The following is a 16,260-nucleotide window of genomic DNA, read 5'->3' as shown; positions in this document are numbered from 1 at the left end:
AAAGGCGGAAGAATTAATGCATCGAAGCATTGATGAAGCCGAGGTACATTCAATATCCAGCTCGCCGAACTGGATGACGCCGATCTTGCAGTATCTGGATCAAGGACAATTGCCCGAAGATAAGAGAGAAGCTCGGAAGATCACGTGCCGAGCACTTCGGTACGAACTTCATGAAGGAGTCCTCTTTAGAAAGTCTTACCTCCAGCCGTTATTGCGGTGCGTAGGACCAGAAGAGACGGACTACATCCTCAGAGAAGTTCATGAAGGGTCGTGCGGTAGCCACATCGGAGCTAGAGCTTTAGCTAAAAAAGTTCTAAGATGGGGATATTATTGGCCAACCTTGGTACAAGAAGCAGTGCAGCTCGTCAAGACATGCCCGAAGTGCCAAATCCATGCAAATATCCCAAGAATGCCGCAGACCGATCTATCCACTATGCAAAGCCCTTGGCCTTTCATGCAATGGGGCATAGACATAGTGGGACCACTTCCTCAAGCTCCTCGGCAAATGAAATTCCTAGTCGTTGCCGTGGACTACTTTACGAAGTGGGTAGAAGCTGAACCATTAGCTACGATAACGAGCTCGAAGGCATTGGATTTCGTCTGGAAGAACATAGTGTGCCGATTTGGCATACCCCACATCCTCATCTCGGATAACGGGACTCAATTCACCGACAAGACGTTCAAGAATTGGTGCCAAGAGCTGAATATTCAACAGCGGTTCACTTCGGTCTCTCATCCACAAGCAAACGGACAAACGGAGGTAACAAATCGTATCCTGGTGAAAGGGTTAAAAGCTCGGTTAGAACAAGCCAAAGGACAATGGGTAGAAAATCTCCCTCAAGTCCTATGGTCCTACCGAACTACACCCACAACCTCCAATGGTGAAACTCCATACAGTCTGGTGTACGGCACTGAAGCCGTAATTCCGGTGGAGATCGGCGTACCCAGTCCCCGAACTCTAAATTTCTCCTCAGAAATGAATGACGACGGACTGAGAGCCGAGCTAGATCTTGCCGAAGAAAGAAGAGAATTGGCATGCATAAAAGCAGCCAAGTACAAGGAGCAAGTAGCCCGGTATTACAACCAAAGGGTGAAGAAGCTGCAATTTCAAGTGGGAGATCTCGTCCTGAGAAACAATGAAGTAAGCCGAGCAGAAAAGCTGGGCAAGCTCGAACCCACATGGGAAGGTCCGTATCGGGTATCAGAAGTCCTCGGCAAAGGGTCTTACAAATTGGCTCACATGTCAGGAGAACAGGTACCCCGAACATGGCACATTTCCAACCTCAAAAAGTTCCATTTGTAAGAGACAGTCCGGTCAGTCAGTCTTGAGTCCTGTTTGCTCAATGTGCTTTATTTGGTTTACTTGGTCTTTATTTGTCTCTGTGCGTTTTGTTTGTGTGTTTTGTCTGTCTCTGTGCGTGTCGTCTCTTACAAATGTTACTAAGGTATCTTGTTCTTCGAAGACTGATCCCCTTCTTAGAACATATACAAGCCCACGATTGTGCGTCAAAGCTTCTAAAGAGGATACAAGACCACAATTCAGCTTAAACAAGCAGTTCGTCTGAAACGAGCTGCAACAAGCCCACGATTGTGCGTCAAAGCTTCTAAAGAGGATACAAGACCACAATTCAGCTTAAACAAGCACTTCGTCTGAAACGAACTGCAACAAAAGTCCAATTCTCGCGATAAAACTTGCCTGAATTAGGACTAGGGAAAGTCCGATCCACGCGATAAAACTCGCCGAATTAGGACAAGGGAAAGTCCGATCCCCAAATTAGGACAAGGGAAAGTCCGATCCCCAAATTAGGACAACGGAAAGTCCGATCCGAGCGATAAAACTCGCCAAATTAGGACACAAACCAAGTCCAGTCAAAGAAGAGTTCACTTCATGAGACCGTGGACAAACATCAACTTACCCCATACTTTTTTCCAGAATGCCGAAGTGATTCACTTCGCTTTTCGGGGGGGGTAGTGATAGAGTACGTATTAAACAAGCCCAACAGCAGTAAAGCCCAAGACAGAGTATCAGTTCGGCATGACTAAAGAGTATCAGTCCGGCGTGACTAAAGAGTTCAGTTCGGTACAACCAAAGAGTTCGGCCCCAGCCTACAGCTCGGTGAAAGCCAACTCATCAAGCTCTGCTCTCAGGTCGGCATCAAGCTCTACTCTCAGATCGGCAAAAGCTGCTCGGCAATAATTCAGCAGTTCGGTCTCAGTATTCGACCGAACTAGGAGATAGTGGACTCATACAAGATTTCTACCTCCACTACACCGACGATCTATTTAGTGGTGTCAAGCAGTCATTAACTCATGCAGGATAGTGGACCCATGCAAGGTCGCCACGATCTCCACGACATCCACTACCTAATAAATGCTGCATGCCACGATCTTAGTTCACTGTATAAATAGAACCTAGGTCAGATAGATAAGGTCTTCTGCTTCTTCTTTTAAACTCTAAAAAAGCTCTCTAGAGAGAATATCATAAAGCAGGCCAGTGTTGTAAGCTGTAATTCGCAGATCAAGCAATACAAACCTGCCCCCATTTCTCCCCGTGGACGTAGATTTACCTCAGTAAATCGAACCACGTAAAACCTCTGTGTCGTAATTTATTTTTACGTGCATTAATTACCATCGAAAATTCGCCGCTTCATCACTAATAAATGCTGCATGCCACGATCTTAGTTCACTGTATAAATAGAACCTAGGTCAGATAGATAAGGTCTTCTGCTTCTTCTTTTAAACTCTAAAAAAGCTCTCTAGAGAGAATATCATAAAGCAGGCCAGTGTTGTAAGCTGTAATTCGCAGATCAAGCAATACAAACCTGCCCCCATTTCTCCCCGTGGACGTAGATTTACCTCAGTAAATCGAACCACGTAAAACCTCTGTGTCGTAATTTATTTTTACGTGCATTAATTACCATCGAAAATTCGCCGCTTCATCACTGGCGCCGTCTGTGGGAAACAGAGAACCAAATTTGTGATAAAGCGAGTTTTTGATCCTCTTCTACCAAAAAAAAAAAAAATGCATACCAGATCACATAACACCCGTGCCTCCGTCCGTGATAACCATGAGGAAGCTAATCCAGCAGCCCATAGGCCTGGAAAGCAGCCTCGTGAAAAATCTACTTCCAGTTCTCACGGAGAAGGAGCAAGCCGCTCAAAAGGTCCACACACCGAGTCTTCCCAGCAGCCTGATTTGAACGAGGCTGTCAAGCTGTTCTTGGCCGAGAAGCAGGAGGAGTTCTTAACCTTCCTGCAGAAGAGCCAACAGTCGGAGAAGACAACGGCGGATTCTCCCTCCTCATCCAGACATGAAAGTCACTACCGCAGTGGTGACGTGTCTTCCAGGAGAAAGAATCCTCAACCCCGACATGTTCCTCCTCGGTACCGGAACCACAGGAGAACTCCATCTCCTCCGTACCGAAGAGATGTCGGGTTCGCCATGTACGGAGCATTAAAGACTCCATTCTCGGACGACATCACCCGGACTCCTTTGCCGCGGAACTACCGGACACCGTCAATGACTTATGACGGGCTAGAGGATCCTCATGACTTCTTGGGACGCTATCAATATAATATGGCGAACCAGGGTCTCAATGAGGTCCACATGTGCAAGCTGTTCCCCGAGTTGCTCATCGGGAACGCCAGAAGGTGGTTCGACAGCCTTCCTCAAGGCAGCATCAGATCCTACCGAGATCTCATGGATGCTTTCCACAGGAGGTTCTTTCAGAAAGCGGAAGCCCGAATCACTTCGGCTCAGCTGCTTTCTATACGTCAAGGTCGCGACGAAAAGATCAGCGACTTCCTGACGAGATTCCATAAGGAATGCCTACAAGTAGATAATCTCAATGATCTACTTGTCATCTCGGCATTCCAAAATGGAATCCTGCCCGGAGCTCTCTACAGAAAGCTCGTGGAGTGCGGTCCGCAAACAGCTCAAGAAATGTGGGACATTGCGGACCAGTTTTCTCGTGCGGATGAGGCAGACCGTCGAAAACGGTCGTTAGACAGCTCATCCCAAGGAGACAAAAGGAAGCCCGATCAAAGCGACCAGGTGCTTCCTCGCCGAACTCCTTTTGAAAGAATTCAAAGGGCACCAGTACAAGGCAGATTGGGACCACGTCTCAATCCTGAGAAGCCGCCCGCTCAGTTCGTACCATTAAACAAGTCAAGAGCGGAAATTTTCGAACTACATTCCGATATGTTCGAAAAACCAAAGCGGATGACGAAATCAGCCGCACGGCGACTTCAGGATCAATATTGCTCCTTCCATCAAACCCACGGTCACGATACCGAGGAGTGCCGAGATTTGGCTGCAGGTATTGACGTTCTTGTGAAAACAGGAACGTTAAAAAAATACCAAAGCAAGCAGCCGAAAAAGAACAAAAGGCAGAGAAGTGCGAACTGCAATCCTCAGGATCCGAAAAGGCATGAGGATCCCGAAGACGACGACGAGCCGCAATATGATGGAGTAATCCTGACTATTGATGCTCTCCCTGCCGGGAAGACTAAGTCGTCCCTAAAAGCAGAACGCAGAGGTTCCAATCAAGAGGAACCAACACATAAAAGGCTGAAGAAAGACGAAGTGATTACATTTTCAGATGCCGATCCCGTCCCAGCCATCTCTCCTCACCAAGACGCTATTGTCATCCAAGCCGGGGTGGCAAACAAACTGGTCCACAGAGTATTTGTGGATACAGGAGCGTCAGTCAGCATTCTTTTTAAAGAATGTTTCGATAAAATGGAAGTGGATCCAGCTCGGCTCAGTCCGGCTCCACTTCCTCTGAAAAGTTTCGCCCAGGAGGACACCCGCCCTGAAGGTATTATCAGCCTTCCGATCACGGTGGGAAAAGCGCCTACAAGCTCCAATACGATGATCGAGTTCTTTGTGGTGAAAGCTCGGTCTCCGTACAACATCATCCTGGGGAGGGACTGGCTCAACACAGTTCGGGCCGTTTGCTCTACTTATCACCTCACCATCAAGATTCCCACTAAAAATGGGATAGCGGTCATCCGAGGTGATCAAAAGAGAGCAAAAGAATGTCTGCAGATTGCGCTAAAAAGTGCCGAGCAATCAGTTCGGCACCATCAAGCATAGCAATCACAGCAACCGGAGTCGGAGGCAAGCGAGATGACCGAAGTCACTTCAGAGCCGAACTCAATGACCGTTCAGTTATACGAAGATGATCCATCCAGAACGGTCAACGTCGGCTTCGCAGGAACGCCTCTACTCCGGGAAAAGACCATTCAGCTCCTCAAGGAGTACAAAGATGTCTTTGCATGGTCTCCGTTGGACATGACCGGAGTGCCCCCCGAGGTAATCACTCATCGGTTAAATATTGATCCTTCAATCCGGCCAGTAAAACAGAAGCAAAGACTCTTTGCGGCAGAAAGAAGCCAAGTCATCCATGACGAAGTCCGCCAATTACTAAAGGCGGATGTACTATTCGAGGTGAAATATCCTTCTTGGGTGGCCAATCCTGTGATGATCAAGAAAAAAGGAGGAGGATGGCGGATGTGCATAGACTTTACCGATCTAAACAAGCACTGTCCAAAAGATTGCTATCCCCTTCCGAATATAGATAAAAAAGTAGAAGCTTTGATCGGCTTCGAAATTTTCTGTTTTCTTGATTTATACAAAGGATATCACCAAGTGTTGATGGATGAGAGTGACGCTCCGAAAACAGCTTTCATCACCGATTTCGGCATTTTCGCTTATAAAAAGATGCCATTCGGTTTAAAGAATGCCGGAGCCACTTATCAAAGGATGGTAGACAAGCTTTTTCGGCACCTAATCGGGAAACAGGTTGAAGTGTATGTCGACGACATAGTTGTCAAAAGCAAAAGCACTTCGGAGTACGAAGACAACCTCAAATCCACTCTCGACGTGCTCCGGAAAGCCAACCTCAAACTCAACCCCCAAAAATGTACCTTTTTGGTAGATTCAGGAAAATTTCTGGGTTGTTGGGTTTCAAAGGACGGACTCAAGGCAAACCCTTCAAAAGTCCAAGTCATTCAAAACATGGCAATGCCGAAGTCCATACATGACGTGCAAAGGCTAACCGGATGTCTAGCCGCACTGAATCGATTCCTTTCCCAAGCAGCCGAAAAGCAACTGCCGTTCTTCAAAGTGTTGAAAAAAGCACCAAAGTTCGAGTGGGGAGCCGAGCAGAAAAAGGCCTTTGACGAGCTCAAAAGTTATCTAGCCGAGCTTCCTATTCTCTCTGCTCCAACCGAAGCCGAAGTAATATTCTTATACTTAGCGGCATCAGATCAAACCATCAGCGCGGTGCTTGTACGAGAAGAAGGCCTAAAGCAGTTTCCCATCTACTTTACAAGCCGAGCATTAAGAGGTCCAGAAACAAGGTATCAACCTCTGGAAAAAATTGCTCTGGCGTTAGTAAATGCAGCAAGGAGACTGCGGCCATACTTCTATGCTCACAAGGTATGTGTCTTAACCGATCTGCCTCTTCGGCAAGTTTTGACCAAGCCAGAAGCATCAGGCAGAATCGCCAAATGGGCCATAGAGCTGGGAGAACACTCGATCGAGTACCTACCTCGGAAAGCCATCAAGGGACAAGCCTTGGCAGATTTTCTTACAGAGGCCAAGTTCGATCAAGCAATCCCTGTCATTGCCGAACAGAAAAAGTCTGCCAATGCCGAACTTGCACAGCCCTTGGAATCCGAAGTAGAGCCGCCAGACTGCTGGAGCGGATTCGTAGATGGAGCTTCAAACAAGATGGGAAGTGGAGCTGGTATTTTACTCGTCGCTCCCGACGGACACGAGGTAACCTACTCACTTCGGTTCCTATTCCCCACTACTAATAATGAAGCCGAGTACGAAGCCCTCCTGGCCGGACTTCAGTTAGCGCAAAGTCTGCTCGTCAAATCTCTCAAAGTCCATTGTGATTCACAAATCATAGTAAATCACATGTTGGGTACCAGTGAAGCCCGTGACGAGAGAATGAAGAAGTATTTGGACAAAGCGCAAAGCATCAGCCGAAGTTTCTCCTATTTTCGGATAATCCGCGTTCCCAGAGCGGAAAATAGCCGAGCAGATACCTTAAGTAAGTTGGCCTCAGATCCGAGCTCAAAGGCGGAAGAATTAATGCATCGAAGCATTGATGAAGCCGAGGTACATTCAATATCCAGCTCGCCGAACTGGATGACGCCGATCTTGCAGTATCTGGATCAAGGACAATTGCCCGAAGATAAGAGAGAAGCTCGGAAGATCACGTGCCGAGCACTTCGGTACGAACTTCATGAAGGAGTCCTCTTTAGAAAGTCTTACCTCCAGCCGTTATTGCGGTGCGTAGGACCAGAAGAGACGGACTACATCCTCAGAGAAGTTCATGAAGGGTCGTGCGGTAGCCACATCGGAGCTAGAGCTTTAGCTAAAAAAGTTCTAAGATGGGGATATTATTGGCCAACCTTGGTACAAGAAGCAGTGCAGCTCGTCAAGACATGCCCGAAGTGCCAAATCCATGCAAATATCCCAAGAATGCCGCAGACCGATCTATCCACTATGCAAAGCCCTTGGCCTTTCATGCAATGGGGCATAGACATAGTGGGACCACTTCCTCAAGCTCCTCGGCAAATGAAATTCCTAGTCGTTGCCGTGGACTACTTTACGAAGTGGGTAGAAGCTGAACCATTAGCTACGATAACGAGCTCGAAGGCATTGGATTTCGTCTGGAAGAACATAGTGTGCCGATTTGGCATACCCCACATCCTCATCTCGGATAACGGGACTCAATTCACCGACAAGACGTTCAAGAATTGGTGCCAAGAGCTGAATATTCAACAGCGGTTCACTTCGGTCTCTCATCCACAAGCAAACGGACAAACGGAGGTAACAAATCGTATCCTGGTGAAAGGGTTAAAAGCTCGGTTAGAACAAGCCAAAGGACAATGGGTAGAAAATCTCCCTCAAGTCCTATGGTCCTACCGAACTACACCCACAACCTCCAATGGTGAAACTCCATACAGTCTGGTGTACGGCACTGAAGCCGTAATTCCGGTGGAGATCGGCGTACCCAGTCCCCGAACTCTAAATTTCTCCTCAGAAATGAATGACGACGGACTGAGAGCCGAGCTAGATCTTGCCGAAGAAAGAAGAGAATTGGCATGCATAAAAGCAGCCAAGTACAAGGAGCAAGTAGCCCGGTATTACAACCAAAGGGTGAAGAAGCTGCAATTTCAAGTGGGAGATCTCGTCCTGAGAAACAATGAAGTAAGCCGAGCAGAAAAGCTGGGCAAGCTCGAACCCACATGGGAAGGTCCGTATCGGGTATCAGAAGTCCTCGGCAAAGGGTCTTACAAATTGGCTCACATGTCAGGAGAACAGGTACCCCGAACATGGCACATTTCCAACCTCAAAAAGTTCCATTTGTAAGAGACAGTCCGGTCAGTCAGTCTTGAGTCCTGTTTGCTCAATGTGCTTTATTTGGTTTACTTGGTCTTTATTTGTCTCTGTGCGTTTTGTTTGTGTGTTTTGTCTGTCTCTGTGCGTGTCGTCTCTTACAAATGTTACTAAGGTATCTTGTTCTTCGAAGACTGATCCCCTTCTTAGAACATATACAAGCCCACGATTGTGCGTCAAAGCTTCTAAAGAGGATACAAGACCACAATTCAGCTTAAACAAGCAGTTCGTCTGAAACGAGCTGCAACAAGCCCACGATTGTGCGTCAAAGCTTCTAAAGAGGATACAAGACCACAATTCAGCTTAAACAAGCACTTCGTCTGAAACGAACTGCAACAAAAGTCCAATTCTCGCGATAAAACTTGCCTGAATTAGGACTAGGGAAAGTCCGATCCACGCGATAAAACTCGCCGAATTAGGACAAGGGAAAGTCCGATCCCCAAATTAGGACAAGGGAAAGTCCGATCCCCAAATTAGGACAACGGAAAGTCCGATCCGAGCGATAAAACTCGCCAAATTAGGACACAAACCAAGTCCAGTCAAAGAAGAGTTCACTTCATGAGACCGTGGACAAACATCAACTTACCCCATACTTTTTTCCAGAATGCCGAAGTGATTCACTTCGCTTTTCGGGGGGGGTAGTGATAGAGTACGTATTAAACAAGCCCAACAGCAGTAAAGCCCAAGACAGAGTATCAGTTCGGCATGACTAAAGAGTATCAGTCCGGCGTGACTAAAGAGTTCAGTTCGGTACAACCAAAGAGTTCGGCCCCAGCCTACAGCTCGGTGAAAGCCAACTCATCAAGCTCTGCTCTCAGGTCGGCATCAAGCTCTACTCTCAGATCGGCAAAAGCTGCTCGGCAATAATTCAGCAGTTCGGTCTCAGTATTCGACCGAACTAGGAGATAGTGGACTCATACAAGATTTCTACCTCCACTACACCGACGATCTATTTAGTGGTGTCAAGCAGTCATTAACTCATGCAGGATAGTGGACCCATGCAAGGTCGCCACGATCTCCACGACATCCACTACCTAATAAATGCTGCATGCCACGATCTTAGTTCACTGTATAAATAGAACCTAGGTCAGATAGATAAGGTCTTCTGCTTCTTCTTTTAAACTCTAAAAAAGCTCTCTAGAGAGAATATCATAAAGCAGGCCAGTGTTGTAAGCTGTAATTCGCAGATCAAGCAATACAAACCTGCCCCCATTTCTCCCCGTGGACGTAGATTTACCTCAGTAAATCGAACCACGTAAAACCTCTGTGTCGTAATTTATTTTTACGTGCATTAATTACCATCGAAAATTCGCCGCTTCATCACCCTTCAAGTCTCAATTTGTTGAATAAATAATGCCCTCCTCACGTCATCTTTTTTCCTTTTTCCAACTTCCCCTCTTTTTAATTAATTCACCTGTCCCATCACTCTTTTTCCTTTCTTTCTACAGCCTTTTTCGTTCTCTCTCCTCTGCCGCTTTTCTTCTCTCTCCCCTCTTCTCTTTCTTCTCTCTCCCCTCAACTGCCGACAAAACTGCTAAAAAGCATTTGCCAAACCAAAACGCCCGACCGGGCTAATTTAAAAGAGAGAAACGCCCGACCGGGCGTAAGGCTTCTGGATGGCTCGCGGGAAACGCCCGACCGGGCGTTTTTTGTCTTGAAGAATCGCCCGACCGGGCGAACTTTCTGTACTCTCCTCATGCTTTTACATGTTTCGCCTGACCGGGCGTTTTGAAGCTCATAATCGCCCGACCGGGCGAAGTGTCTGATCTCTGCATGCTTTGCCAATTTCACCCGGCGAACTTCCAGCTTCCAACCCTCCTAATCTTCAATACAAATACAACTTGATGAGTTATAATTAACATAAAAGTGTGTAGTTTAGGGGGAAAAGTATAAGAAATATGCTACGCATCAAATACCCCCAAACTTGAACTCTTGCTCGCCCTCGAGCAAGGTTTATTTTAAGCACAATAACTCAACACAAGTCTAACCCACAAAGAGATTTCATCACAAAGAATCATGTAGGGACGTGAATGACAAAATCTAAACCCCCAACAATTCCAATAAAAAATTCCCACTCTCAAGAACAATCACCTATCAACCTAGAACTTCAAGTCAAGGTGCATTTCAAAGTAAGTCCAAGCACAAGATCAAACAACTCAAACCATCATCATTGACTCGTCAAGCATTACTAATCACGTGGACTCGCGGATTTCAAATCAAACTTCATCAACTCTACCAAGCTATTTACAAAACATCCACAATACATCAACGAAAAGGTCCAAGGTCTTCATTCAAGGTTGTAATGGGGCTAGGGATGAGGTAGGATAAATATGGATAGTAAGCTCAAAGGCTACACATTTGAGTGCCAAATTCTTCCCTCCTACAACATCCTTCCAAAGATCAAACAAGATTTTACAACCAAACTTTCACTCCCCCAAACTTGAGATCTATTCTAGGCAAGATTACAACAAACAACTACAGAAGCTCTATCTTTATTTCATCAAATTTATTCTTTTTTTTTTTTGTAAAGACCTCGACTTTTGCAAAATTGGAGGTCGTCTTTTTCTTTTCTCTTTCTTTTCTAAGAACTTCATTCTTTTCACATTACATCAAGTCTAGAATTGTCTGCTCTTTACCACCCACACTCAAACTCAAACCACAAAGCTCTAACTTGTATTTAGCACCCAAATAATAGCAAGGTCCATTGATGAGGCTAAAATGAGGCTTATTTAAGTGGCTAAGTGATTGGCTAAGTGTTTACACAAACAATAGGGAATTAAGTTCAAAGTGGCTTCTAGGGGATCATTAGATGGACTAGGCATGTGATCATTTGGCCATAGAGTTCATCCTAGTGCCTTATCCTCCCAAATCGTTAACACAAGCGAACGCAAGCACTTCACTCGATAAAGCAAATCAACCCAAAATAATTTCCACAAGACATGCGATTTTCATACTCTCCTCAACTCAAGAAATCGATTAAAATCACAACATGCTCTTTCAAAAAAAATCATGCACAAATTCCATCCATCCTAAGCTTCAAAGATCAAGTAAGATCAAGCAAAATTTCCCAACCAGAAAGTCGAAGATCTAGCATGCATCCGTCAATTACATGATTCAAAACACTTTTAGCATATAATACACCCAATAAACATGCATAATGCATAAAAATCATTCACAATCCCCCCACACTTGAATGCTACATTGTCCTCAATGTATGCAAAGAAGAACATATAAAGAAAAGGGAAAGAAGACTCCCCCAAACTTGACGTGATATCCATAGTGCATTCGGGTGGGTGGTTGGGTGTATTTTCCTTTGTAGGTGTGCTTCCTCATAAGCTCGAATGTGAATCCTATCTCCATAATGCTCCTACAAAAAGAAAAATTAAAACAACAAAAAGAAAACAAAATACTCAATTCATAAAAATACATCGAAGGAAAGAATTGAGCGAACAAAACCCTCGATTTATTAAGAGAAAATAAAAAACTAAAAACTCATTGGGTTGCCTCCCAACTAGCGCCTTTGTTTAAAGTCGTTGGCTCGACTTAGCCTTCTAGCTACAACTCTGAAACAAAAAAAATAAGATGTTAGAAAACTTTACAAAAATAAAAACAAAAAGAATCCTAAATTAAATAACCAGTTGCCTCCCCGGCAACGGCGCCAAAACTTGATGTGTAATTTTAGAGCTTTTAAGTCAATGGAAATTTAACACTCAAGTTTAAAATAATAACTCTAAAACTACAACTTAACTGCAAGAATACAGTTGTAGTTGTAATACTTAGGGTGTCGAACCACAGGGAGGCGTAGGTTATTTAATTCCTGATAGACAAAATAAAGTTTGATAAAGATAGGATAAAACAAACAAAGATAAATAAAATACTAAACTAGAAAATAGGATAAGAAGAAATCATTGCTCCTATATGTCTTGGGCATACGAATTGGCATACTTCGATGGATTACTACGATCAAGACTATGCTTAAGAGGATAAAGTTTGTTTTACGCTCCCTATCCGCTGAACACTTCAAGGGAATTGTATACCTAGGATAAGCTGAACGCGTCTCCAAGGTTCTACTCACTAACCTATCACTCCTGCTAGGTCGCGCAGTAAGCTTTAGTTTAGCTTCTATGATTGTCAAACACGATAATTAGCTCATTTTAACTTAATGCCCACGCGGAAGCGCAGCAGACACTAAACCAAATTTATAGATGAAAACTATCGATCCACTCGAGATTATCTCCCTGAACAAGTATCAAATCTTGAGTTCCTTGCATATGAGTACGACCAAAATCTATGCTAAAGAGGCAATAGAATAATGGCTACAAAGTTCTACCTATCTAGAATAATTAAACAATTCATAAACAAGAATCCCACATAAATTAAACCGTAAAAATCATCAAAGTATCCACAATTCACCCTACAACATATTCGGAGCAACGAAGGAAATCTAGCCAAACATACTAAAATGAATTACACCAAAAGAACCGTGTACCGTGAACTCCGTGGTGTTCTCCAACTCTAGATGATGGCTGATCTCCCCCGAGATGGAGTTTGGACCGTTCCTTCCTCTTCTCTCTTCTTGTCTTTTTCTCCTATTTTCTTCTAATTTTTTTTTGTCTAAAACCGTCCCCCCCTTCAAGTCTCAATTTGTTGAATAAATAATGCCCTCCTCACGTCATCTTTTTTCCTTTTTCCAACTTCCCCTCTTTTTAATTAATTCACCTGTCCCATCACTCTTTTTCCTTTCTTTCTACAGCCTTTTTCGTTCTCTCTCCTCTGCCGCTTTTCTTCTCTCTCCCCTCTTCTCTTTCTTCTCTCTCCCCTCAACTGCCGACAAAACTGCTAAAAAGCATTTGCCAAACCAAAACGCCCGACCGGGCTAATTTAAAAGAGAGAAACGCCCGACCGGGCGTAAGGCTTCTGGATGGCTCGCGGGAAACGCCCGACCGGGCGTTTTGTGTCTTGAAGAATCGCCCGACCGGGCGAACTTTCTGTACTCTCCTCATGCTTTTACATGTTTCGCCCGACCGGGCGTTTTGAAGCTCATAATCGCCCGACCGGGCGAAGTGTCTGATCTCTGCATGCTTTGCCAATTTCACCCGGCGAACTTCCAGCTTCCAACCCTCCTAAACTTCAATACAAATACAACTTGATGAGTTATAATTAACATAAAAGTGTGTAGTTTAGGGGGAAAAGTATAAGAAATATGCTACGCATCAGGTTTCCTCTTTAGCTGCGGCGTCTCTTCCATCCTTTGGAACAAGCCGAATCACAAACAAGGTATGTGTGAGTTGTACATTTATTTGCTGCTTCCTCTCAATGTGATGGCACAGATTCTATTTAATGCCTATTTTCCTGCCTGTTTGAAAAGTTGGGTTTTTCTGCAACCAAATTCTTTCCACACTTCCCTTGATTTGAATCCTGATATTTGTAGGTGAGGAAACTGTTGTTTGAGTTCCTTGTGATATAAAACTTGGGGATAATTTAGTATATCTGTTTTGTAATACTTATATTAATTGGAATTGTTTGATTTGTGAAATTTTATCTGCTAATGGAATGTCTCAGGGAGTGGATCTCATGCTGCAGATGTAGTAAGGTTCCAATCTGAAAACCCATAAAATAGTGTCAAAGAAAGTTGTTTCCTGGGTCTATTAGTAAAGCCAATTGTGGCGCCATGGATGATATGTGTGAAAAAGAAATGCCTGTTGAACCTAATTTAACGTTAAATCGTAGCGAAAGATCATTCCAATTTGATGTGGAAAGTGATCCACCAAATAAAAGAGCAAAGAAGGCCATTGAAAAGGTGCTTTACAAGACAAGACCGTGTTTCCAATTCCGTGCTGGCTCTTGTCCATTCGCTGAAAATTGTGAATTTGCTCATAGTATGGAGGAACTTAGGGAACTGCCTCATAGTCACAAGGAAGAACCGATGCGCTTATCAGAGCAGCCAAGGGAGGTATCTCAGATACCAGTTGTGGGTTTAAATGAAGTTAAACATAGACCTAGTCCGAGGCAGCACTGCAAGGGTTTTTTGTCTACGGCTGGTTGCCAGAATGGTGAGAAATGCCTTCTCATTCACAATGAGCATTATATGGAAAGAAAATCTGCAGCAATATGTGTGCTTCCTGGCTCTGGTGGTGGATTTAAGAGCAATGGAACTACTTCAAATTGGAAAGCAAGGCTTTGTACCAAGTGGGACTTAACATGGATGTGTGGTTATGGAAAGAACTGCACTTTTGCTCATGGATTAGCAGGTATCATTCTTTACCATTCTCAGTCCCTAGTTAATGCAATTCATATTCTGCTGTGATATTATTTGAGTTGCATTTATTAGTGTGCGTAATATTTCCTTCTTGACATTACATTGCAAATGTTATTATTGTTTCTTTGGCTCTGCATTTTGCACTGGTATTGAATATTTCATCAAATGTGTTAAGCATATAAGCTAACTTGAATCGACTGTGCTATATATCATAAAATGTTGGTGAAGATCGCTATGTTTGCTTCTCCTTCCTCATCTTATATGGTGCCCCCATCCTTATCTCTCCAGTCTGAATATCTATTAATGCCTATTGCCTTGGCAGAGTAAGTAATTTCCAACTTCAGCTGCAGATTAATACAGCTGAAAGATGGATATAGAAGCATTAGGAAAATTCAATGATAATGATTGTTCATTTACTTGTTTCTTTCTTTGAACAATTATCCCATATGAAACTAGCAATTTTTGATAGAAATCCTTGTCTATCTTTTAAAGAAAAGGGATTGTAACCTACATTTCATTGTTCTACATCCAGACTCTTCCCTTGAGTTGGTCAGTGCAGAATTGGTTTTGTCCAAAAACACGATCTTCGAAGCCACACTAGAGCTTGCAAAACAAGGAGTTATTAGTTACTCTACTAAAATTACATTTCTCCTGTTCTTTGAATTATAAGTATTTCTCTTTGATTGATTTTTGACTTGATAACGAGCTCAAGGCCATCTTGAACAGAGCTGCAGCATTACCGTGGACGGCAAGTGAAGAAAGAAGATAGTGGTTCTTCAGCCTTGGGTGCCAATCAGGTGGCGTCAGTACCAGCTAAAGCTTCTGTGGGTCATGTTCCTTACTCATATCATATTGGAGCTCCACCACGAAGGCTGTCTGGTGAGATACCGAGGACTGGAGAGATAGCTATCCGGAACTGGAAAGGCCCGGACAAAATTAGCAAAATTTATGGTGACTTGATTGATGACCTCAAGTAGGCTTCCCAGTCAGGCAAGCTCGACATTGAAGGTGATTCGCGCAACCGGATTGTTTTTCATGCTGAAGTCGAGGCATTTAGTTTGAATTGTTATGTTATTTTCTTGGAATAAATCCCTTTTAAACATTGAGGGAATGCACTACAGACTACAGTGGACGCGGCTTTGGATGAACGTATTTGATTGTTCAACTGTTTATGTTTGCATGTGCAATTTCTTTAGTTTTACTGAATGGCAGTGTGATTTATATGCTATTCGTTTATTTGTTGGAGGATTGAATATAGGTTGTTCTTGAAACAATTTAAATAAATATATGGTATATGGAGTTGGAAATGTACCCTTTTTATTCAAATTTCTAACATATTTATGCACACTGGTATTTAGAATGGAGGCATTAACCGTATTTGAGTTGAACAGAGTAGAATTGGGTGATGGAATGCGTACTAAAAACGTGTAGACGGGCAACCTTGATGGTACTCATGCCACAGAGAATGATGGCGCGAATGCCTTCATGGGAGTTTGATTCCCAAATGTTCACCACTGCAATACTTCATTCATTCTGCTAATCCACTTTGTATGAATGAGAAATTGAAATAGTACACTTA

At 43.9% G+C, this 16,260-nt stretch overlaps 1 protein-coding gene across 2 annotated transcripts; it reads left to right on the top strand.

Moving 5' to 3' along the window:
- Nucleotides 1–13,184: 13,184 nt before the first annotated feature.
- Nucleotides 13,185–15,992, top strand: LOC121750756 (zinc finger CCCH domain-containing protein 56-like). 2 transcript variants are annotated; one of them, XM_042145363.1, is made up of 4 exons: nt 13,185–13,699; nt 13,985–14,673; nt 15,214–15,306; nt 15,408–15,992. In XM_042145363.1, the coding sequence occupies exons 2-4, from the start codon at nt 14,094–14,096 to the stop codon at nt 15,656–15,658; spliced, it is 924 nt and encodes a 307-aa protein (XP_042001297.1). In that variant the 5' UTR covers nt 13,185–13,699; nt 13,985–14,093; the 3' UTR covers nt 15,659–15,992. The 2 variants fall into 2 exon arrangements, with proteins under 2 accessions (XP_042001297.1, XP_042001304.1); XM_042145370.1 differs by lacking the exon at nt 15,214–15,306 and having other exon boundaries at nt 13,195–13,699.
- Nucleotides 15,993–16,260: the final 268 nt, after the last annotated feature.

The sequence above is a fragment of the Salvia splendens genome, chromosome 1 (genome assembly GCF_004379255.2).
Source record: "Salvia splendens isolate huo1 chromosome 1, SspV2, whole genome shotgun sequence".
Taxonomy (NCBI): Eukaryota; Viridiplantae; Streptophyta; class Magnoliopsida; order Lamiales; family Lamiaceae; genus Salvia; species Salvia splendens.
This window is presented reverse-complemented; position numbering and strand designations above follow the sequence as displayed.